This window comes from Mercenaria mercenaria, chromosome 7 (genome assembly GCF_021730395.1).
Source record: "Mercenaria mercenaria strain notata chromosome 7, MADL_Memer_1, whole genome shotgun sequence".
Taxonomy (NCBI): domain Eukaryota; kingdom Metazoa; phylum Mollusca; class Bivalvia; order Venerida; family Veneridae; genus Mercenaria; species Mercenaria mercenaria.
This window is the reverse complement of record NC_069367.1, coordinates 9,999,811-10,024,771: the sequence shown is the minus strand read 5'-3', so window position 1 is coordinate 10,024,771 and position 24,961 is coordinate 9,999,811. Positions and strand designations below refer to the sequence as shown.

Sequence of the window (24,961 nt, the reverse complement as noted above, 5' to 3'; positions counted from 1 at the left end):
ACAGTAGTCACCAAGATATCATTTTCTCTGGTTACTCTGGCTGTTTCAAACAGAGAAGCCAGAGTTCAGCCAGAGTAGCCAGAGTTTCTACTATTTCTATTGATTTTTACATTTTCTGGCTACTCTGGTCAGCCAGAGTAGCCAGAGTAACCAGGTACCGCGTTTGCAAAATATTTTCAGTCTTAGCTGTGTTTGATTATGAAACTTAATAGATCTATGTGATTTCTATGTAAATAGCATATTAAAACTGAATGTCAAGTTAATAACTATTTTCAAGTGGTTAATTAAAGTAGCTCTGGTTACTCTGGCTGGCCAGAGTTGCCAGAGTTTCTAGGGTTTTAACATGTTCTGGCTACTCTGGTCAGCCAGAGTAGCCAGAGTAGCTGACCAGAGTAGCCAGGTCCCGTGTGTGTTCGCAAAACATTTTCAGTCTTAACTGAATTCGAACTTGAAACTTAATATGTTATTTCTTTCTAAATGGCATGTTTAAAACTGAATTTCAAGTTAATAACTATTTTCAATTGGCTATTTATAGTAGCCAGAGTAGCCAGTACTCTGGTTACTCTGGCTGACCAGATATCTTAACCCTTGTCATTGAGCCTGACTCAATCTGACAGACAAGGCAAAAGTTGATCACAAAACCTCATCTTGTCACACAGTGACACGAGCTAAAAAAATTCAAGTATAGTGTATGAGGGTCGTTCAATATATAATGATAACTATTAAATATCATTTAATCTGACTTAGTCTTACCTATCAATTTTGTTCAGTAATGTAAATTGACTTTTCACCATTTTCACACTGTTATGTACGGCGTTCCATTTGGACAATCGTGACTTTTTATTTAATACTAAACCGCGATGCACGATGGTACCATGATACAATTGATACATATAAAACACTAAAAAAATCAGACCTGAGAGTACCAAAAGGGTCATTTCGCAATAGGTATTACAGTATTTTCTCTGGCTATTCTGGCTAGCAAAGGTAGCTAGAACCAATTGACATCTCGGAAATTCTGGCTGCCCTGGCTAGCCAAAGTAGCCAGAGCAATTGACATCCTGGTTACTCGACTACTCTGGCTGAACTCTGGCTACTCTGACTAGCCAGATTAACCAGAGTTCTGGCTACTCTGACTACTCTGGCTGAACTCTGGCTACTCTGGCCAGCCTTAGTGACCAGAGTTCTGGCTACTCTAAATAGCCACTTGAAAAATAGTTATTAACTTGAAATTCAGTTTTAAACATGCCATTTAGATAGAAATGACATATGAGTCGCGCCATGAGAAAACCAACATAGTGGGTTTGAAACCAGACTGGATCCAGACCAGGATCCGTGCTGTTCGCTAACAGTTTCAATACGCTTTAAAAGCGAACAGACCAGAGTAGCAAAAACATGTTAAAATTCTACAAACTCAGCCAAAGTAACCAGAGCAAATGAAATCCTGGTGACTCGGGCTACTCCGGATACTCTGGCTGACCAGAGTAGTAAGAATATGTTAAATCCTAGAAACTCTTGCTACTATGGCTGAACTCTGGCTGAACTCTGACTGAACTCTGACTACTCTGGCCAGCCAGAATAACAAGAGTTCTGACTATTCTGGCTACTCCAGAGTAACCAGAGTTCTGGCTACTCTGGCTACTCTAAATAGCCACTTGAAAATCGTAATTAACTTGAAATTAAGTTTAAAAATGCTATTTAGATAGAAATGACATATAAAGCTTCATCATCAAACTCAGCTAAGACGGAAAATATTTTGTGAACCAGGTTACTCTGGCTACTCTTAAAATCCTTGAAAATCTGGCTACTCTGGCCAGCCATACTAACCAGAGCAAATAAAATCCAGGTGACTCGGGCTATTCTGGATGCTATGGCTGACCAGAGTAGCCAGAACATTTTAACATCTTAGAAACTCTGGCTTTTCTTGCTGAACTCTGGCTACTCTGGCTGAACTCTGAGTAACCAGAGTTATGACTTCTCTGGCTGAACTCTGGCTACTCTGGCCAGCCAGAGTAAACAGAATTATGACTTCTCTGGCTGAACTCTGGCTACTCTGGCTAGCCAGAGTAATCAGAGTTCTGACTTTTCTGGCTACTCTTGCTAAACTCTGGCTGAACTATGGATTACCTCTGGCTACTCTGGCTGAACTCTGGCTGAACTCTGGCTACTTTGGCTACTCTGGCTAATTTCACTTGCAGTAAATTTTGCAATTTCGACATGAAAGCACTTTTATTGTCAGATACTTACATTTTAACTAATATTAAGAAGTTAAGGTCGCTGCCTTTAAATCACTTGCCCCTCATCGATGTGGGTTCGAGCCTCACTCGGGGCGTTGAATTCTTCATGTGAGGAAGCCATCCAGTCGGCTTACGGAAGGTCGGAGGTTCTACCCAGGTCATCATACATCGATACACTGCTTGTAAAAATGCAAAAAATAAGATGACACTCACCTTTGTTGATGTTGAACATTGGAGTAAATTAGGATCCAGCATAACGGATGTGGGTTCGTCTGTCCGACGCTCTTTCTCTCACTACCAATAAATAAAGCTGTCTGACCAGATGAAATCAGTCATAACTCGATTCAGTATAAGTTATCCTATAACTGTTTTCGTTAATACGTCCATTCAAGAAGGTAATTATCCAAATAGGGGCCTCTGCGGCCGAGTGGTTATGGTCGCTGACTTCAAATTACTTGCTCCCCATCGATGTGGGTTCGAGCTTCACTCGGGGCGTTGTATTCTACATGTAAGGAAGCCATCCAGCTGGCTTACGGAAGGTAATGTGGTTCTACCCAGGTCATCATATTCGATACACTGCTTGTAAAAATGCAAAAAAATATGATGACACTCACCTTTGTTGACGTTTTTTTATCGCGACATTCAGTACCTCGGAAGTTGCGAAAGAGCAGGTTACCGTATACCAGTAGTGAATATTAGGATGGTTTTGAAACAGTTTAACCCCCCCCCCCCCCCTGACCCCTTGACCCTATTCTATAAGTGGACTTTAATCTTACCCTAAACTTAAAATACTAACTTGGTACCCTTGATACCCTGAAAATCTTTTAAATCTTTAGTTAAACCGAATGAAAACCTTTGGTTTAACCAAAAAAAGATTTAGTCTTTGGTCCGGACTGACCCCTTGTCCCTATTCTAAAAAATCCAATTGCCGGACAATTTAAAATCCACGGGTTTTTTAAACCCAGTTAAAAGTTTTAAAGTTAAATTTAAATACATATGATATAGATGAGTTTACAAAATAAAATATATTGTTTGAAAGAAAGAAGATTTACTGATAATATAAACCCCCATTATGTTATAACAAAAAATGGGAGAAAAAATGATAAAAGCTACCTGTTCATCTTGTGGAAAGATGAAATCAAAGTTTGTTAAAAGTACAGGGGTAATTTAGATATTCACAAAGAAATGTTACCTTTATTACCTAAGAAAGGTTTAATACTTACAGGATATAATTATTGTGGCCAGGAAATCCCCTAGATAATGGACCCCCTGTCAATGAACTGGATGCAGTATGTATGGACATGATTTTTGCTATAACTCAAGACTAAGTAAAAGTGAATGTGACAAAAAAATGCTTTCCAATTTAAATAAAACTAAATCAAAAAATTTGGAGAAAAGATTGCAAAACATTAGTTGTGAAACCTATAATTAAAACGAAATACACACTTGGGTTGGGACAAAAACAAAAGTCAAAAAACGGGAAAAGGGGGTAGAGTATACCCCCGGAATCACTGCACCAAGCTACCACGGAGCGATGAATTAGCAGAAGAATTACACAACCAATAAAAGGAAATTTAGGAAACGAAGAGTGATAGTTAATGATATTGATGATACTTGGTCAGCTGATTTAGTTGACATGCAAGCTTTTTCAAAATATAATAAAGGAGTAAAGTACTTGTTAACCGTTATTGATATATTTAGTATATATGCTTGGGTTATTCTATTAAAGAATAAAACTGGAGAATCTGTTACTGAAGCATTTGAAAAAATAATTTCTGAAGATAGAATTCAGGGACGAAAGTCCCCGAAGACTGCAAGGATTCCACAAAATTTATGGGTAGATGAAGGAAAAGAATTTTATAATAAAAGTTTGAATCATTTTTGAATAAAAATAATTAATATGTACCATACATTTAATGAAGGAAAGGCTGTAGTTATTGAAAGATTTAATAGAAGTTTAAAAAGAATAATGTGGAAATATTTTCCCAGCAAATAATACTTATACTTATTTAGATAATTGCAGGATATGGTTGATAAATATAACAAAACAAAACATTCTAGTAAAAAAATGACACCAACCGAAGCCAGTAAAAACTTAAATAAAGGTATGTTTACTTTAATTATTATGGTGATTTAAAGATATCAAAGAGCAAAGCAAAATTTAAAATTGGTGATCGAGTTCGTTTAAGCAAACTTAAAGACATTTTGAAAAAGGATATACACCAAATTGGACAGAGGAAATATTTATAATTATAAAATTAATAATACAAATCCCAGAACATACTCTATTAAAGATTTAAATGATGAAATAGTTCAAGGTTCATTTTACGGACAAGAACTTTTACCTACTACACAAGAAGTTTTTAGAATTGAAAAAGTTATTAGACGAGACTATAAGAAAACAACAAGCTTAGTAAAATGGAAGGGTTATAGCGAAAAATTTAATAGTTGGGTTCCGTTTAGCGATTTTGAACAAATTTAATTTAGAAATAAAAAGTTTAATTATATAAATGAGTAATAAAAATCTTTTTAATAATAATGGAATAGAAACAATAGATCAATTAATTATTCACTTAACTAAACTAGCTGCTGCTTACAAAAAAAGTTATAAATTTTGCGGGAGAGTAAGTACCGGATTATATATTACAGCAGGTGTCTTTGGTTGTTCAGCTGCATTAGTACTTGTTCCAGCTATTCCTATATTTGTAGCAGTTGCTGGTGCTTTTTCCATCAGTAAATTACCATATTTACTAACAGACTAAAACTTGACGACAAGAAATTTATTTTAAAAACACATCATCACAAAATAAAACAACTTATAACAAAAGCACGGATTGGAAAAGTAAATAAAGAAGATCCAAATAAAGTTATTCAGGATATTTTACAATACAATTAGAAATGCAGAAAGAAAAAAATTATTCAAACACCTCTTGAAATGCACATGAAGGAATTAAACTTAACGGATATAAAAATAAAAAAAAAGAAGAGCTGTATTAAATTTTACATGCGTTTTTTAGAGATTTTTTTTCTATAAGTATATTATATATAGATGGTTAATAGAAAGGTAGATAGAATGATTATGCCAAAATTATCTAGCACTTTAGGAGAAATAATGAATCCAGATGAAAATTCATATAAGAAAGTTCTTAAAAGAAGAAATGTTATTAAATTAAAACTTAATCAAATAGTTAGCGATGAATATAAAAATCATGTCATTGAAAATTACAAAATGTTATAGATCCTTATCTTTTAAAAATAATTTATTTGAATGGGACTGTGGTTGTCTATTAATGAAGAAGAAAATGCTGAAAGATTAGTGATTGCCCAGACCAAATAATATTCGAAACAATCCTAAAAAGTTATTGTAACCGACTGTGATACTAATGAAGAAAAAACATATAAAGCAATTATGCAGCGTCTAAAGACCTTGGTATTAATTCTGGGTTAATAACAATGTGCTGCAAAGGAGAAAACCCAGTAAATGTGGAATATCAAAAACTAATGGAAAAGAGATAAATTTAAATATTTTATTTCTTCTTAAAGATAATTTAAAACTTTTTTATTTTATTATTTTTTTAATTATTTTTTAATCCTTTTTTGCTTAACGAATTTTATTTTCTAAATATAATATATAGATGGAAATCGAGAGATCTACAAAACAATATTATAAGAAATTTGAAATTAAAATTACATATAGACAAGATCCAAAAAATCAATTATATTTAACTATAACGACTCTTATGAAATACTTAAATCTGAACTTAAAACTTTAAAAGGTATAAAAATAAACGTTGTTTTAAAAATAACTTTTGCAAAAATGGATAAAACTGATACAATATATAAATCAGCTTATTTTCAATCAAAGGTTTTAGAAATAATTAATACAAACGAAATAAAAAAAAACTTTACATCAAGCTTTTGATGAAATAATAAATAGAATTGGTAATTGGATTTCTGAAGGAAGCGGCTGGAGAATAGAGTCAGTTGATGCTCATTATATAAATAGATATAAGTATAGTCCTTTGGCTGCTTCAAGTTATTTAGAATTACCAAACCATTACAACATCCAATGAAAGGATTAATAAATATAAAGAATGATGATAACGAATGTTTTTAGATGGTGCCATTTAGCTTACAAATTCCTGTTAAAGAAAACCCTCATAGAGTTTCAAATTATAAAAAAACAATAAAACGATCTTGATTATACTGGAATTAAATTTCCTGTTACATTAAATCAAATACCTAAAATAGAAGTTTTAAATGAAATATCATTTAATATATTTGGATATGAAGAAATAGTATTTATCCATTGTACATATCAAAATATCAATACGAAGAACACTGTGACATGTTGCTAATTACTAATGATAAAATAAATGATAAAATAAATGATAAAATAACTGATGATGACTGTAACCCTCAAGAACTGTAGTCCAACATTATGTTTGGATAAAAGACTTTAATAGATTAATGTTTTAACAAACAAAACATGCAAAAAAAAAAACACTTCTGTAAAAGCTGTCTGCAAACATTTTTCTCAAGAAAGACTATTTAAATGAACACATACCCAAAATTGTTTAGCTATTAATGGTATCCAAGGCGTAAAAATGCCAAAAGAGGGAAGTAAAGTACAATTAAAAATTATCATAAAGGTTTAGCAGTACCTTTGTAATTTATGCTGATTTTGAATCAATAACTAAAAAGTTTTAACTGCTTTACCATCAACTGAATCTTCATTTACTGAACCCTATCAAAAATCATATAGATTGTGGTTACGGCTATAAAGTTGTTTGTTGTTATGACGATAAATATTACTAAACCAACCCAGATTTATAGAGGACCTAATGCAGTTTATAAGTTTATTGAAAAAAATGCTTGAGGAAGAGGAATATTGTAAAGAAATATTTAGTGTTAACTTTAACAAAGAACTAAGAATGTCTAAAAAAGATGAAAGTGAATTTAAAAAACAAAAGTTTTGTCATATCTGTGAAAAAGAATATAAGGAAAATGAAGTGTCAGGGACTACGTCCCCGGGGACCGCAGGTCCACCAGTCCGAGATCACTGTCATATAACAGGAAAATTCAGAGGAAGTGCTCACTCAGAATGTAATATTAATTTTAAACTAACACATAAAATTCCTGTTATTTTTCATAATTTAAGAGGTTATGACGGTCATTTTATTATGCAACAAATAGGAAAATTCAAAAAAGAAATTAATGTTACTCCTAACAATATGGAAAGATATATGGCATTTATGATTTCTGACTTGGTCTTTATTGATTCATTTCAATTTATGTCTCAATCATTGGATAACCTAGTAAAAAAATATCCAGAATTTAAATACTTATCTCAAGAATTTGATTGTGAAAGCATTAATTTATTAAAGACAAAAGGTGTTTTATCCATATGAAATTACATGGATTCATTTAAAAAATTTAAAGAAACAAAATTCCTTCTAAAGAAGAGTTTTATTCAATTTTAAATGAAACTAATATTTCTGATAATGAATACGAACATGCTAAAAATATTTGGAAAAAATTTAAAATAAAAACACTGGGAGAATATCATGATCTATATTTAAAAACTGACGTATTACTTTTAGCTGATGTATTCGAAAATTTTAGAAAATTATGTTTGGAGTACTACAAATTAGATCCTTGTCATTATTTTAGTAGTCCTGGGTTAGCTGGGATGCAATGTTAAAAATGACTGGAATTAAGTTAGATTTAAAACTGATATTGATATGTATCTTTTTATTGAAAAGGGACTGAGAGGAGGAATAAGTTATATTCAAACAGATACAGTAAAGCAAACAATAAATATATGAAGGATTATAATTCAAAAGAAGAAAGCAAATACATTATGTACCTCGACGCCAATAACCTTTACGGTTGGGCTATGTGTCACCTTTACCCTCTGGAAACTTTAAATTTATATCCGAAAAACAATTCAAGAAATTTAAATTTCAAAAGGTAAAACTAACTTTATAGTTGAATGTGATCTTGAATATCCAAAGAATTACATAAAACCCATAATGATTATCCTTTAGCTCCTGAAAAAAAAATTAAAATACCCGATCAATGGCTTCTGATTATAGTAAAAATATTAAAACAGAATTTGAAATAGGAAAAAGTAATGTAAAGAAGTTAGTTCCAACTTTAATGAAAAACAAAATTATGTAGTTCATTATAAAAATCTTGAACTATATACACAATTAGGGTTAAAAGTAACAAAAATACATAAAATATTAACTTTTGACGAAAGTCCTTGGTTAAAAAGTATATTGATTTTAATACTCAAAAAGGATCTAAAGCAAAAAATCATTTGAAAAGGACTTTTTAAGTAATGAACAACTCTGTATTCGGTAAGCGATGGAGAATTTACGCAAGAGGGTTAATATTAAATTAACACATGATGAAAATATTTTATTAAAATACATAGCCAACCTTCATTTGTTAGTTCAACGATGTTTAACTCTAACCTTTTTGGTATTCATAGAATAAAAGAAAGTTTGTTATTAAACAGACCTTGTTATGTTGGAATGTGCATTCTAGATTTATCAAAATATTTAATGTATGATTTTCATTATAATCATATTAAGGAAAAGTACGAGGGTAATTGTAAATTATTGTTACTGACACTGATTCATTATGTTATGAAATAAAAACCAAAGATGCATATGAGGATTTTTATAAGGACAAAGATTTTATTTGATAATAGTGATTACGATAACAACTCAAAATTTTATTTTGATAATAATAAAAAAGTAATTGGAAAAATTTAAAGATGAAGCTGCCGGCATTCCCATTGTTGAATTTGTCGGATTAAGAAGTAAATGTATTCATATTTGTTAGAAAATGAAGTTAACATTAAAAAATGTAAAGGAATTAAAAAACTTGTTGTTAAGAAAACAATAGTTCATAAAAATTACAAAGATACTTTGTTTAATTCAACCCAAACTAATCACACCTTTAAAGTTATTCGTTCTGATAAACACAATCTTTCCAGTTATGTTATAAATAAAACATCTTTATCATGTTATGACGATAAAAGATATATTCTTGATAATGGTATTGATACATTAGCTTATTCTTAAATTAATTAAAGTTTTTACTAAAGTTTTTATTAAAGTTTTTATTAAAGTTTTTATTAAATTATAGAACCATAAATTGTTAACTGAATACTCGTAACGTTTAAAGAATTAATATAAAAAGCATCATCCATTTTAAATTCATTTGCATAATTAATAGAATAGATTCATTTTTTCTTTATTTTTTACATGATAACTTTGAAGAATTACATTTTCTTTATTTTTTAGTGTAATTTAGCTTCTCCTTTATCTAATTTAATTGCATCAACAAGAATAATTAAGATGCAATTAAAACTAATTCTTACATTATTACCATTTTGAACTAAACCAGGACTAGCATTTACAGTTTGCCATTGAAATAATCCACCATCGGTATCTTGGGTATAACTTGTTAAAAACAATGGAGGTTTTCTTATTAATTGCCTTTCTATTTGTTTTTCTATTTTATTTACTTTTTCATTTATATTATTGAATATTCCCATTATATTAAATTTTTCAGTTAAATAAATGTCCTTTTTATTAAAATAATTTATAATAGTTTGTTCATTTACTCTTTGATTATTAATTTTTAGTATTTTATACAATAAATCATACAACGGTACTTTATCTTGTAACATTTTAATGAAAAATAAACAATAATATCCGCAAAGTGTACTTGTTTTGTCTTGATATTGAACATTGTTGTATTTTACATTTGGTATATACTGAATTACTTCTTTTGGTGGAGGAAGTCCAAATGGGTCAAAGTACATATTATTTAAATAACAAACCCAATGTGTTCCAGGACCAACAGAGTCGTCCAAATTTATAATTCCACATTCAACCTTTTCTTTTAATTTTGGTAAATTATTTTCTACTAAATACACCCCTAAAGTTTTTAATTTTTAATTGTTTTACCCATTGTTCAATTTCAAAGTTAGATATTGGTTTGTTTATAAATTTTATTTTTTTTTACTATAGGAATTCGTCTGTAAGGTTCCGCTGTGAATCAATCTGTATCCTTTTCCACTAAACAAAGATGTAATCAAAGGTATTCCTAGACTAGCAGCAACATACCTAAAAACCCACCGTCTTGTTTTTTTTTTTGTGTTAATTTAATCACTCCAGATCCTACTAGTTGCTTTCTTTGATTAGGTGTAAGATATGGTGATATCATTTTTCTCTTATCATTAGCTACTGAAATCATAACCATTTCCAAGTATTTTACTAACACCAGTACTGGCTAGCCCAGACAAAGCACCAATGCCTAAAGGGCTAATATTTTTGGAGCTATTTTTGCTGCCATTGGAAGAATTGTTTTTCCTAAAAAAACCAGCTAAAGCTCCTAAAAATCAACCTTTTGACCTTGCTGGACATTTGTTTCTTTGAAATTGTAATTTCTAATCCCTTCTTATTTGCAACAGCTTTTTAATTTGATTAATTTGTGTTTTTGTTAAAAAGAAAAGGGAAGTTTCCACGTAATTGTTCATGTTTTAATCTAAAAGTATGGGGATTTTTTGTTGTTGTAGGCTCGGCTAAATTTTTTTTTTGTCCATCTGAAAGGTTTAATTTTATATTCAATAAAATTTTGATGACATTATATAATTTATATTTATTTTAATTTATATTTTTTTAAATTTTAAAACAATACAAGTTCATTTCCAGAGTATTTATTTCAACTGTTTCCTCATATAATACAATTGCGTAAATACGATTTTTGCAGCGGAAGTGTAGTTAACTTAATTTTTAATGTAATCTGCTTAGGATCTTTGTAGTTACTTCCTTTTTATATTCCAAGTTAAAATGAATAAATCCAAACAAAACTTTTAAAATTTGATCGATTTAAGAGACTTCCGTAGTCTTATTATTTTTTTTATAATAATAATTAATTTCATCTCATATATTCTTGATATACTTGTGTATTCTGTTTCTGGATAAAAAACACCATTACCAACTTCAAGACGACAAGAACTCAAAGTACAAGCATCACCTTTCTGCATTAACTTTAAATGTATCTAATAAATGTGGGTTCATTTCTTGATTATTACTTTTATCAGGTCGTTGTAAATAACAAATACATGTTTTTGGTTTTGTTACACCAGCGTTATCTAAAAGTTGTATTAATCTGTTGTTATCAGTTGATTGCGTCATCTTTCCCTAAGGTATGACCATCTTGCTTTTTTAATCTTTCAGTAGTAATTAGATCAAACCCAAATTCATTAAAAACCAAACGTGGAAAACCCATAGAATTAATTTTGTTACAATTACCCTACCTGGATCAGCAGCATTAGCTCTAAAAATTAATTCATCATCATCTGTCAGCTGCAGTGTTATTTGAATTTGACTTGGAGGTAAAATATTATTCTAACCCCCGAAAAAATGAATAATTATTTTAAAGGAATTTAGCATTAACCTCATTATTTTTTATTGATTAAATCCTTTCTCATAGCAACCCCGAATTAGCATCAGCAGCAGCAGTAGCAGTAGTATCTAATAGATAATTCATTTGTTTTCCCGTTGATTTTGCATAATCTTCAGATTTGTTCAACCAACTCTTTACATTAATTTTCTTTTTATAAAATTATTACAATCATAAACAATTTTTCCATTCAGTTTAACCCTAACTGATCAATTAATGAAGCTGCATATTAATTAAAGCAATTTGAGCTCCATCATACTCAGCCCCAATTCAGCAAGTTTATTTACTTTAAAACTTACTTCAAAATAACCAATTTAAAACCCAAACAAAATATGAACTTCTTATATTAATTGTAAAGTGATATCCGTTTTTTTGTTGTTTAACATTATTTCCCAGGACAGTATTAAAGCTGTATCTAATTGAATAGGAGTTAATTCATATCTTTCGCAATATTCTTTTGTTCTAAACATGTATATATTATATATTATTTTATTTTTTTTTATTCTAGTTTTTATTTTAGTTTTTATTTTATTTTTTATAAATTAATCTGTTAATACGTTTTTGTTGAGCTGAAGTTCCAGCACGAGCTAAAGCTCCAGATCCTGACAATATTTATTTTATTCTCATATGAATATCCTCCTCATTATCATATTTTTACTATTATTCTTTTCTTGTAATTCCTTGGCAATTAAATTACCAACTGCCGGAGCAGGTTTCTTTTTAAGTTTTTCAACAATTTTAGCTGCAGCTAAATTTCCAACTTCTGTTCCAACCTTTTTTGTTCCACTTTCAAGTGCTGCTTTTCCTGCTGTTTCCAAAGCTTTTTTTCCAGCTGTGCTAATTGAAGATGCAACTCCGCTTGAAAACAATTTCGTTAAAGTGTCAAAGAAACCTGTTCCGTGTATGATTTCTTTTCCCGTGTGAGCATCAACATAAATAAATATTCCTTTATTTTTGTCATAAACTTTCTTGTACATTATATAAAACTAAAATTTATAATTTCATAATTAAAGTTTTAAAACTTTAGTTTTAATTAAATTTCTTTTAAAATTAATGTAAAACTTGTTTCAACCTCATTAAAATTAATTATTCTACCAAATACATCTGTAATATATATTCTAATTGAATTTATAATATATTTATTAATTTCAGAATATCCAACTCTTTGTGGTTCTTTTGTAAATGGATAAGCTCTTGTTAAATCTGCAGTACTTAAAGCATAGATAATATCACTGAAATTACCATCAACAAGTGATTATCAATAAGATCACAATGAATGTAAATTGTATCCACAGAGTTAGTTATATTTGGTGTTGTAGTTCCCCATTCAGTTTTGTCTAATTTTTTTTTCTCAAATCCAAGCAATGTATGAAAATTTGATATTTCCAAATCCAACATAAAATTATCTGTAATTGAAATCAAAATCTTAAAACTACTTAAATCAAATTCCAAACTTATTGGAGCAATTTCTGATTTATCAAATTCATAATCATCATTACTTATTAATGTTTCCCTAATATAATTATTAATATCTGTGTAACTGTAAGAACCATTTGTAAATATGATATCTTTCCAATCCTTACCATTATTATAACGAATTCTTTTATTATCATATTCATCACTAATATTATGCCAAGAATAGGTCATAGTGTTAATACTATCCAAACCAACAACATAAGTTTTATTTTTATCTAAAATTAAAGAACGACTAAATCTGATTGTAAAATCACTCTGTTTATTTTTATTATCTTTAACTGTTTCAGAACTTAATACTATTTTTTGTTCCATTTATATATAATTAAAAACTTTAATTAAAAACTAAATTCAAGAAAAATAATTTTTATATAACTTTTCATGTTGTTCTGGAAAGAGTGAATTCATTTTTAATAGTTCATCAATTATTTTAATACCTTCATTTTTTAGTTCTTCATTATTATTTCCAGCATCAATTGAACCACAAATTAACTCCAAGTCATTAACCAATTCTTCTGGATTACATGGACAAACGTCATATTCTTGTCCCCTAATTACTTTTTTAAATTTCATAGATCTTTTATTGATAGGTAATCCTGACTTTTCTGTTAATTCTTTGAATATTTTTATTGAATGATTTGAATGTTTTTTATTATTGTTATATCTTTTATTAATCAAATCAATCAAATCATTATCTACTTTAGTGTTTATTGCTTCTTTTCCAGTTATTCTATCCTTAGCAATTAATTTATTTTGACCATAAAGTTTATTTAAGTTAATAATTAAATTACCATATTGTCCATTTGGTAAAACTTTATATGGGTTATGATGTTTTATTCCTTTTCCTGTATATTCACCTGTGTTAAGAATATAATTGATCGTTTTTCTATATTTTTTATAATTTTCCTTCTTGGCTATAATTGCTTTCTGTTGCTTTAAATCAAGATCTGTGGGATTTTTCATTCTGGATATTGCACCAGATTCATTACCCAATTTTTTTATTTCATCCGATACATGTTCTATGATACCCTCTACTTCTTCTCTAGTCATTTTTTTATCAGGATTTTCAGATTCAGTGTGAAAAAAATCAAACACTTCTTGCGGTGTATAATATTGTTTTTCATCTAAAAGATCTAAATCAATATTTTTATTAAAATTAACTATAAATTCTTTTGGTCTTGCTCCCAATTCTTCTGATTCTTCAGTTGTATCATCAGTTGTTTCAGTTATTCCCATCTTTTTTCTTCCATAATCTTCTAATCTTTTAAGTTCATCTTGAGAAACCCGTCCAACAGATTCATCTCCCCAATCTATTGATGTATAAGGAGTCGGTTTTAAAGCTTGTTCTCTTCATAACTTTCAGTACTTTTTTTAATTTCTTTTTCAGTAGGTTCTTTGTTTATTTCCCTGTATTTTTTATATTCCCTCGCCACATCTTCAGAGGACCATGTAATTGACGGTTCTTGGAATAGTTGTGGTACACCCTGGTATGTTTGTATGTCTTTCATTTCATCACCTAGTAACGCTAATTGTTGTTTTATTCCAGGTAATGCTTTTAACTGACTTGATAATTGTTCTTTTTGACTTTCTATTTTTTCAGTAATTGGCTTATAAATTTCAGTATACATATCCCGATTTGTAGCTTTTCTTATTTTTTCTCTCATTATTTCTTCTCTAAGATCTCTCATCTTTTGCCCAACTAATTTTTTTCTTATTATCATTTCATTAAGTTTTGATTGCATTCTTGAATCAGAAAAACAAAAAGTAGTAATATTTGATGATTTTGTATGTGAAGATAAAAAAGTTCAAAATGAAATAACAAAATACTTTATTCAAGGACGTCACAAAAACTGTTGTGTTATTTATTTAAGTCAGTCTTACTATAAAACACCAAAAGATATCCGAATTAACTGTTCACATTATATTTTATTTGAAAGTCCAGGTAAAATGGAAAATGATAGGATTTGTAATGAACAAAATATTAACCCTAACTCTTTTGCTAATGCAACAAATCAAAAATATGATTTCTTATATATTGACAAACCAAGGAAGTTTTTAAGAAAAAACTTTACTGGTAATATATAATAATTATATAATGGGAGTTTTTAATTGATGTAAAACAAATAAGTGAACCTGACAGTAAAAGTAAAGTTAAATTTGATATTGATTAAGTGATTATGCTACTAAAAAACAATTCAAAAAGCTTAAAAAGGAAACGGAATCGTATCTTCATAGAAATAAGGAACTTGATAACACAATGAATAGAGCATTAGATATGGGAGCAATGAAATAATCAACCTAGGAAATCCAGATAAACCCAACGATGCAGTTTCAAGACGGTTTTGTGTATAAAAAATTCAAAGTGTAATAGATGACTATAAACTTGAAGATGTCAAAAGTATAAAAACAAACACTAGAAGTAGAAGTAAAGAATATTGAAGAATTTACAAAAGATTTTAAAAAGAATTCATTATTAATTAATCAATTACAAGGTAAAATTGAAGAAGAAATGAAAGCTATGACTGATTCTATTAAAGAACTTGTAAGAGAAATCTGATTTGACAGATGACAATATAAAAGAAGTATTTCGAGTCAATTTAAACATTTTATACACTCAAGTTCAAGAATTAAAAGATAGTATGATTAAACATGAAGAACTAAAAGACAAGATTATTGAAGCTGAGAAAAGTTACAAAATATGTATCAGTTAGAATTAGAACAGAAATAAATAAACTAAATACTGAAATGGCAAAGGAATCAAGATTTACTCGATACATTTTCAAATAAATTTGCAGAATATAAATCTGAATTGGAAAAGGCAGCTTCACAAAGAGGTGATGATCAGATACAGCATTAGATAACCTTAAAAAAGAAATTAATTCTAAAATAGATGACTTTAAAAAAACAAATTCGAAATTGGATTTAGTATTGTTGACAACCGTCACAATTTAAAATATGCAGAATTAAGTAATATTACAAAAAATTACAAGAGATATTAATAAATTTAATAATAAAATTAAAAAAATATAATAAATGATCTGGACTCTGTAGTTGAAATATCAGCTAAAACAAGGAGAGTTAATTACTGCTAATACTGAGCAATTAAGATAATTAATGATCAAATTAAAAAAATAATAAATGATTTGGACTCTGTAGTTAAAATATCAGATAAACAAGGAGAATCAATCACTGCTAATACCAAGTAATTACTGCTAATACTAAAGCAATAACCGCTAATGTCGAAGAAATTACCACTATGCTGAAGAAATACAAAAGTAAAAAATGTTTTCTTAAAACAAGAAACACAATTAGCTAGAACAAAAGGCGTTGTTGACAATTTATCTGCTTCTGAAGTTGCCACAACAAAACGAGTTGATGATTTAGCTGAAATAATTCTTAAACTTAAAAAGAAAGACAGGAAAATAGAAAAAAGGGTAGAGGAAGTGAGACATGAAGTGTTTCTCTTGAATACTATTATATTCATACTTTGATTACATACAAATGAAAAAGTATTTTGACCGTCGTGGTGCCTGGATACATTCAACATATAAAAATATGGCCGATCTGAACTATTTAAATATATTTGAAATAAGACCTGGAATTACCGTAGATTATAAAGATTTTATAAACACAAACCAAGAATATAAAATAGATGTACTAGATATGCTTTGAGTGGTGTGTTTATAGTCAGAAAACCGGAACTTATATAATAGATATTAAGATTTTATTAAAGGGTGCGAGCTCCCGGGTGAACCGTATAAACGACTAAAAGCCCAATATCACATTTTATATTTAGGTGGCGGAATGATAGGCCTCAGGATGATGTTTTATTTGATATATTTGATAATGTAAATATAACAGCTGAGGCAGCTGAGGACTTTGACACTGATAAGTTAATATCTATGTATAAGAAAAAAAAAAAATTTATCTAAAACAAGGAACAATGTTTGATATTCACCCGTATGACGATTCAGCATCTACAGAATTAACATTTATGCTTTTGATAGGTAGTTACATTAGATTCTACATATCGGATGAACCTATATCCTCTGGTAGAAGCAGACTTTTGGATTAAAGGGTTAATTAAAAGCTTAATTAAAGTTTTAATTACTATGTGTACCCTGATAATACTTACTAATTGAAAATAAGATCAAATATGTTGTATAAACAACTCTCGATATATGTTTATCTTAAAAGGATGCAATAAATCATCTGTTTAACTTATAATATTGATTGTAAACACACCGTGTGTCACCAAATTACAAAGCTATAATCTATACGTTTAATGGTTTTAACATTCCTTCATGAATTACAGCGTAATTCTCAATAAACTGTTTCAACAAAAACTGACACATATGTCGTCTGCGAAACGTTCTATACTAAGGTCATTAAGTGCAAATGGATTACAGGCGTAATTCTCAATCAGATGTTTCAAAAAAACCGACATAAATGTTTATCTTAAAAGGAATGCAATAAATCGTCTGTTTAACTTATAATACCATTTGTAAACGCTTTGCGTCATCAAATTACAAAGATATAATCTATACGTTAATGTTTTTAAACATTTCTTCATGAATTACAGCGTAATTCTCAATAAACTGTTTCAACAAAAACTATTTATCAACACCGGTGTCATTTTCAAGTTTATCAATATCAACAACTTTAAACAAATATTGGTTTAATGCACCGGTGCCGCTTTATTGATTATTGCAAATAACAGCTGATCAAAGGAATGTGATAATGAATCGTCTGTTTAACTGCGGTATAATAGTTAGTATATAAATAAGAAATTCGGAAGTAATATTACAGGAGTACATTTTATAGTTAATATTTTATAGTTAATTATTTTTAATATATTTTTAGATTTTGTTCTCATTTTTGTTAACTGGTAAGGTTTGTCAAGTTAAAGCAACCTGAAAAACCTGTTTTTCTTATTTTTTAAATTGGCCGCATTGGATTTTTTAGAATAGGGACAAGGGGTCAGTCCGGACCAAAGACTAAATCTTTTTTTTGGTTAAACCAAAGGTTTTCATTCGGTTTAACTAAAGATTTAAAAGATTTTCAGGGTATCAAGGGTACCAAGTTAGTATTTTAAGTTTAGGGTAAGATTAAAGTCCACTTATAGAATAGGGTCAAGGGGTCAGGGGGGGGGGGTTAAACTGTTTCAAAACCATCCTAATATTCACTACTTATACCTCTTAAAGAGATATCTCTGTAGTTTACCAGGCGTGTAAACATAAAATCAGTTTAAAGCGACTAACACACACATCGTGGTGTTAGATTTTCAAAATTCAAACTTCTGCTTTATTCACTTATATGCCGCATAATCGATGTTCTTACAATTTTGCATCAAATTCTGTTGAAATCGTTGTTATACATTTTAAATAAAAACAACATTCGTCTACAATTTCTAATAAGGATTTCCCGGTTTATTATTTTAAAAAAATCAATGCAGTCAGTGATTTTTCGTTGGCCTTGTGTAATAACGGCATTCGTATTAAACTTTTTCGCCGTAAGTTTGATTCCTAGACCGGTTAAATTTTGCCCTTTTTCACTACAATTCAATGAAGATAATGAAGTTAGTAAATCAAGTTCTAACATGTTTACTAAAATTATATGTCACAACTAACACGTAATTCTGTTTAAATACACTCAACCTTTTATATGATTAATGTTTTTTTAATCTTTCCTATGATATTTCAAACCTGCACGCGTTACTTTTATAACAATCTTACACTTCGCATGAATGTTTTTTTTTTTAATCTTTCCTATGATATTTCAAACCTGTACGGGTTACTTTTATTACAATCTTACATTTCGCATCAATACAAGCATTGCCTGGCCATAATTTTAGAATTGATTGATTTATAGATATTTCCAATTTTAAATGAAAATAAAAAACAAAACACAGAGAAAAGCAAAATTACACAAGGTTTGTAATGCAAACTGTAGTAAAAATGGGAAACAAACTCCCGACGAAAAGGTATAATAGAAATACCGTAAACTTAGTGCTTGACTTACTTTTATGTTATTCTTTTGTTTTCACTTCTAAACGCCATAATACTCTGCGCTACCTGTAGTTCGATTTTGTGGCGAGCGATGTTATTACATATACTTTTAACACTGGAAAGGTCCGTTATTTAGGTAGTGTTATTCGGTACAATTCAATGGTTCTTACCAAAATAAGGCAAAGTAGATCATGCTGACTTCCCAAATCGGTAGACGAGTACATGTATATAAATTGACCCATCAAACTACATGCGCACTTTTGATTTGCTGCCCACGTGATGATGGCGACTAAAAATGATGTCGCGTCTCGTTCTACATTTATCAATGTTTACAAAATAAAGTTGTAATGGTTTATAAAAGTACGTGAGAAAAACTGCAAAAACTCGAATATTCCCGTAATTCTGAAAACTATAAACTGGTCAACCATTGTGTTTTATGTAAATATATGACACAGTGGCGGTATTTTGCCTATCTGTGATAAATCATTTTAAAAATTACAATTCACAATGTGTGGGTTAGTAGCTTGAAAAGAACATTTCTGCCAGGACTGGTGCCAGTGGCGCATGTTCCCTGTTTTGTTTAAAAACATCATTTCTGGCTACTCAGTTTCGATTTGTTAATTTATTTAAATAACGTCCTACCATTTGGTAGGCACTTATTATAGATAGTTACTTGGCAATTCTGTAGGTCTAAATGAGCATATATTTCTTATCTTAAGAGACCTTGAAACAAACATATTTTATACACCAGGTGACCGCTTTAAAAGCTGTAACATTATTGATGAACAGGGAATATGCAATACTAGTAATAGCTCTGCGTCAAATTCCTGGAAAATCTATCGGGTATTCGAAAAGAAAAAGTCGGAATAAATGGTAAACCGCGGTTAAATTGATAGAACTGCTTCTGAGCAGCTACAAAGTTTCAAAAACACGAAGTTCCCATTATCAAGGTGATATTGCTGTGTGTGGTGCTAAAATATTGAACCCTCCCATTTGCATTTCTAAGACTACACTTCATTTCCTGTTTTTGGTATGAAATTAATGTGTATTTCTCTCAAGTTCTGTTTAAGTGTGAACACTTTTCAATGTTTACAAAAAACGACTTCTTTTAGTCTGTACCTTTACTGTTGGCCTATCTCAATATCAAATTAACACTATATTAGACAAGTTACTTTTGAAATGACACATTTGTTTCAGTTCATGGAGTATGGACAAATTGGAACACATGGGGAAGCTGCAGTGCCACGTGTGGTATTGGTCTACAGAGGAGGGATAGATCATGTTCGGTACCATATCCAGGACCCCGCGGCAACCCCTGTTTTGGGGACTCGAGAGACGATCAAATATGTTTAGCTAATACCTGCCATGGTAAATATTTATATTTTTTAAAATAATACTGATTATTACAGTTTCAGTTAAGAATAACTTAAAACTATACCAATCTGCCTTGATCATTTTAACAGATATAGCTTAGCTTTTTCATAGGTCTTTCCTGGCAGTTAAATGTCGGTGCGTTTGCAGTTTTACAATGTTGATAATTGTTGATAAAACTAATGCACACATATATAATATTTTCAAATGCACAAAAGGTGTAGTTGAACTGTTGAGGACGAAATACAAAACGTATACGAGTTCTTTTTATCCGTGGTAGATCATACTACATGGAAATTACCAAAACAAGGACCTAAGTAAAAAGGAACGTTAACATATATGTAACAAAGTACTAACAATCTAGGTATACATCATTTCAAAAGATGGTGATTGGTCCTCTTGGCAAGCTTGGGAACTTGCAGCAGAACGTGTGGAGACGGTATACGGTCAAGGTCAAGGTCATGTGACAACCCGTTCCCATCTATACAAGGAAAGTACTGTCAAGGGGAGCCTTATCAAGTAGAGACATGTAACATGAAATCATGCCTGAGTTAGTTTTACTAAAATGACATAAAATGTAGTAAAAAATGATATCATAGAGACTGTGTTCAAAAAGAAGCTATATATATTTAAAATATATTAAAAGTGATCATTTACTGTTTCTGGCTGGTTATTATTTAGATCGGATACACGAATATATTGCATTTTATTCTGTAATGTTTCACCTGCTGTTCTAGTAGAAGTTTTGTCCAACGAATCCGCATAATCGATCATTTTGAATTCTTATTAATAGATCAAATCTATAAGTAGCAATCCTTTCATGAATATGTGACTAACAATAAACTTAACAACCTAATTTACTCTGCCAATAAAAACCTGATAAGAATAAAATTAAGTTATCTTTCAGTAACAAATGGAGGATGGGGATCCTGGACGTCATGGACAAGTTGTACAGCCAGCTGTAACGGAGGAATGCAATCACGTGAACGACATTGTAACAATCCGAAACCTTCCGCTGACGGACACTTCTGTGACGGAACTCCAGTTGATACACGACTATGTAACCAAGTGATTTGTTCAAGTAATCTATTTTTGTTCCTCAGTTTCTCGAAGAAAAAAAGGGATATAAGTATTTGCTGCGTCCGCCCGTCCTTCCATCTGTCCGTCAGTCACTTAACGTGTCCTGGCCATTACTCTAACATTGCAATTACTTGGCATAAATGGTTAACATAATGAGATGTGTCGCACGTAAGTTCCATACCCCTTGCCACAAATTCAATGTCACACTTAGAGGACAATTTTTTACAGAGTCTACTTCTTGTCCGGTCTATAACTCTGCCATCCATCAAATCATTTTGAAGTTACTACACAAACAGATCTCACTTGGAAGTCAAATGTCAACAGGGTTGAGGTCTTTCATAGTCTTTAACTTTGCCATTTCTAAAGGGTTTTGAAATTACTTAAAATTAATGTTTCCCATAATGAGATGACGTGTACCGCTCTTCACTCAATTCCCTAGCTCCAAAAAGTCAATGTCTTTCTTGCAAGTCAAATAATAACAGGATCTAAATCGTAATCGTGCCCGGTCTATAACTTCGCAAATACTCAAAGAAAATTGAACTTAGTTGGAACATATGTTCCCTACAATAAGACAACATGTAACACGCAAGACCCAGGGCCCTAGCTGTTACAAGTTAAAGGCCACACTTTGCGGTAAAGGGTATATTTCGTATCCTGTCCATAACTCTGCCATTCTTCAGACTTAAAGATCAATGATATATGTATGTCTTTTTATGTTTGGGTACAAAAAGTCCTTTGACAGAAATGAATGCCATATGCAAGAAACCCGAAGTTTATGCATGTGGAAAACATGTATGGAAATGGTTTCGTGGTCTTAAGCATTTTAATAACTCATGGATGCATATTCCCGACATTTTCAAGTTCCATTTGATAGACATTTTCAGTATGTTGCCCCGTACTTGAAAAGTACTTTGTATTGGCAGGCAATATATTTTGTGAAATGTACCTAGGCGGGGGATGTCAAACTTAAACAACCCTCAAGTGTTATTAAACACCTTTATAACCTGACACAAAATTCAAACACATCTTATCATCATATTAGTTACAAATGGAGGTTGGGGATCCTGGACATCATGGACAAGTTGTTCTGTCAGCTGTAACGGAGGAATGCAATCACGCCAACGGCATTGTAACAATCCGAAACCATCCTTCGGTGGAAATTTCTGTGACGGAATTTCATCTGATGTACGAATGTGCAACCAACAACATTGTCCGAGTAAGTCATTTTTGTAGTTTAAAATAATCTCCATGCGTCATTAAAATCTAAGTATTTTTTCCGATTTTACTCAAGATTCAAACTTATGCTATTATCATTTCTGTAACGGAAACACATAATTGTGCTTTTAAAGCTCTGCTCTGCCACTTCTTGCAATCTATCGTTTACTTAAAGTACCTTTAAGTTCAGTAGTTGCTTATTGTTCTGACAAAAAATCAAGAAATGAAGAACAGAAGGTTCTAAAGTACAGTCCGATAATAAGATATATTCCAGACAGAGTTATGGCGTTTTGTGCTGCATTTTCCTTTATTTTCATGAAGCCATTTTGATAAGATTATCTTATTAATGTTAAAAGTTATTACACGGTCAACAAGGGCAGCCCATAAGACAAAGCGCTCGAATATTTGGCAATTTCTAAGTCAAGCAAGGTCATAACTGTAACGAATGATGAGGCCTATAGAAAGACGTAAAAAGCTGCATTTCTTTATCCTATTCACTTCACTAATGGTTTGGATTATCCTTTAACCAATTAAGATTTTATTCAAGTTACATTGAGTATGAATACAAAATTAAGTTTTTCTCATACTGTATCTTAGTTTGATTATTAATTCAAAATTAAAAATTAAACTCCCATCATAGTTTCTGCGTGCAAATAAGTGAAGAATTTCTAATGTATTTAAAATATTTCTTCAGGAGCAAAATAGCTTTGTTTCCGATTAACGTGAAACGATATTTTTATTTTTTTTAGGAACAAAGGCAGCTTTTCTGGTTGAAACTGCGACTAGACTGAGTAATGGAACAGTACAATTTTCTGACGTTTACCTGAATGAAGGTTCCGTATACGATTCTTCGTCAGGAATGTTCACATGTAACATTCCTGGGGTGTATTTTTTTACCGCGAATATAATTGAAACTGGTGAGGGAAATAATTTCATAGATTGTCGCCTTAGAGAGAGTGGTGGTAGCTACGTATATATGGTTTCTCGTAAGGGTGAAATAGACGGTAAGTATGCGGCACACGGTTTTGGAACAGCTACAGGTGCAGCTACATTGTATCTGGTGAAAGGAGATAGTGTTTATGTCTTTTGTAATGATTTTACTGGAACAAGCCTTGGCTTTTCTTCATTTAGTGGCTTTTTAATTCATGCTGATCCTTGACTATATTTTTTTTTTTGTACTTATATTATATCAACGCTATCTAATTAGTTTGATAATTATGCTTATACATGTATTAAGTTTGATAGTTATGTGGGTTTCATTCAATGACTCATGTGAAAGCGCCCTTTACATATGAACGGCTATTAATACATCTAAGATTGTCTTAAAATTTCATAAATATCAATAGAAGCAAAAATATAATTTTATTCATTTTACTGTCTTGCCCCATTCCTAAAAAGCGGCATAAACAAACGTAAGAGTTTAGTGTTTAGAAAACAAATAAATATCATTTAATGTAAGAGTACAGATGTGTATATCATATTTTACCAGAAAATGTTTAAATGCCATACTATTAAATGTTGAATGGTCTTTTTTACATATGATGTTATTTTGGGCTTGTTATCATCTTATTCTTACAAAACGTTTTACCCTAGTTTGTAAATTGCAGACATGTGACTTTTCGAAAATAGATTGTAATTTTTTTGTTGGATTTAACGTCGCACCGACACATGTTTTTGCTTTGATAGTATGTTGAAATTCACAAAAAGTGCTTTAACTAATTTTTAAGGTATTTGCAAAATGACAAAAATGTGGATTGTTTGTTTAGTTCAGTATATTAAATTAACATTTGAGCTCCTTACAAATTCAGTAATACATAATGTTTAAAGGCATTACCCTCTAGATTTTCCGTAGAAATGTATTTAAAATCCAAGTATGGACATACTACTCGTATGAACATTATATCATGAGTTTTCATTACTATAATATATTTGTTTAATAAATGATTGCGGCAGTTTCGTCATTTTTTCGCAATAATAGATTGTATTACAAGATCATGTCATGATGTATTGAAAAAGAAATAAAAGTACTAGATCATCAGCACTGTTTATGTTTTATTTGTTCTCAGATATGGTGCTCTCTGAACATTT

General features: G+C 30.5%; 2 protein-coding genes across 2 annotated transcripts in view; both read left to right on the top strand.

Annotated features, from left to right (window-relative positions):
• The window catches only part of LOC123555054 (A disintegrin and metalloproteinase with thrombospondin motifs gon-1-like), a 51,083-nt gene extending 27,040 nt beyond the window's left edge, over positions 1 to 24,043 (top strand). Inside the window, exons 17-22 of the mRNA XM_053547032.1 lie at positions 20,405 to 20,575; positions 20,962 to 21,097; positions 21,260 to 21,314; positions 21,389 to 21,659; positions 22,701 to 22,874; positions 23,623 to 24,043. Of these exons, the coding sequence (XP_053403007.1) occupies positions 20,405 to 20,575; positions 20,962 to 21,097; positions 21,260 to 21,314; positions 21,389 to 21,659; positions 22,701 to 22,874; positions 23,623 to 24,032 (1,217 nt within the window). The 3' untranslated portion in view covers positions 24,033 to 24,043. The remainder of the gene's footprint in view (positions 1 to 20,404; positions 20,576 to 20,961; positions 21,098 to 21,259; positions 21,315 to 21,388; positions 21,660 to 22,700; positions 22,875 to 23,622) is intronic.
• LOC123555056 (thrombospondin-1-like) overlaps positions 1 to 24,961 on the top strand; it is a 57,659-nt gene that overhangs the window by 5,678 nt on the left and 27,020 nt on the right. The gene's annotated exons all lie outside the window — the stretch shown is intronic.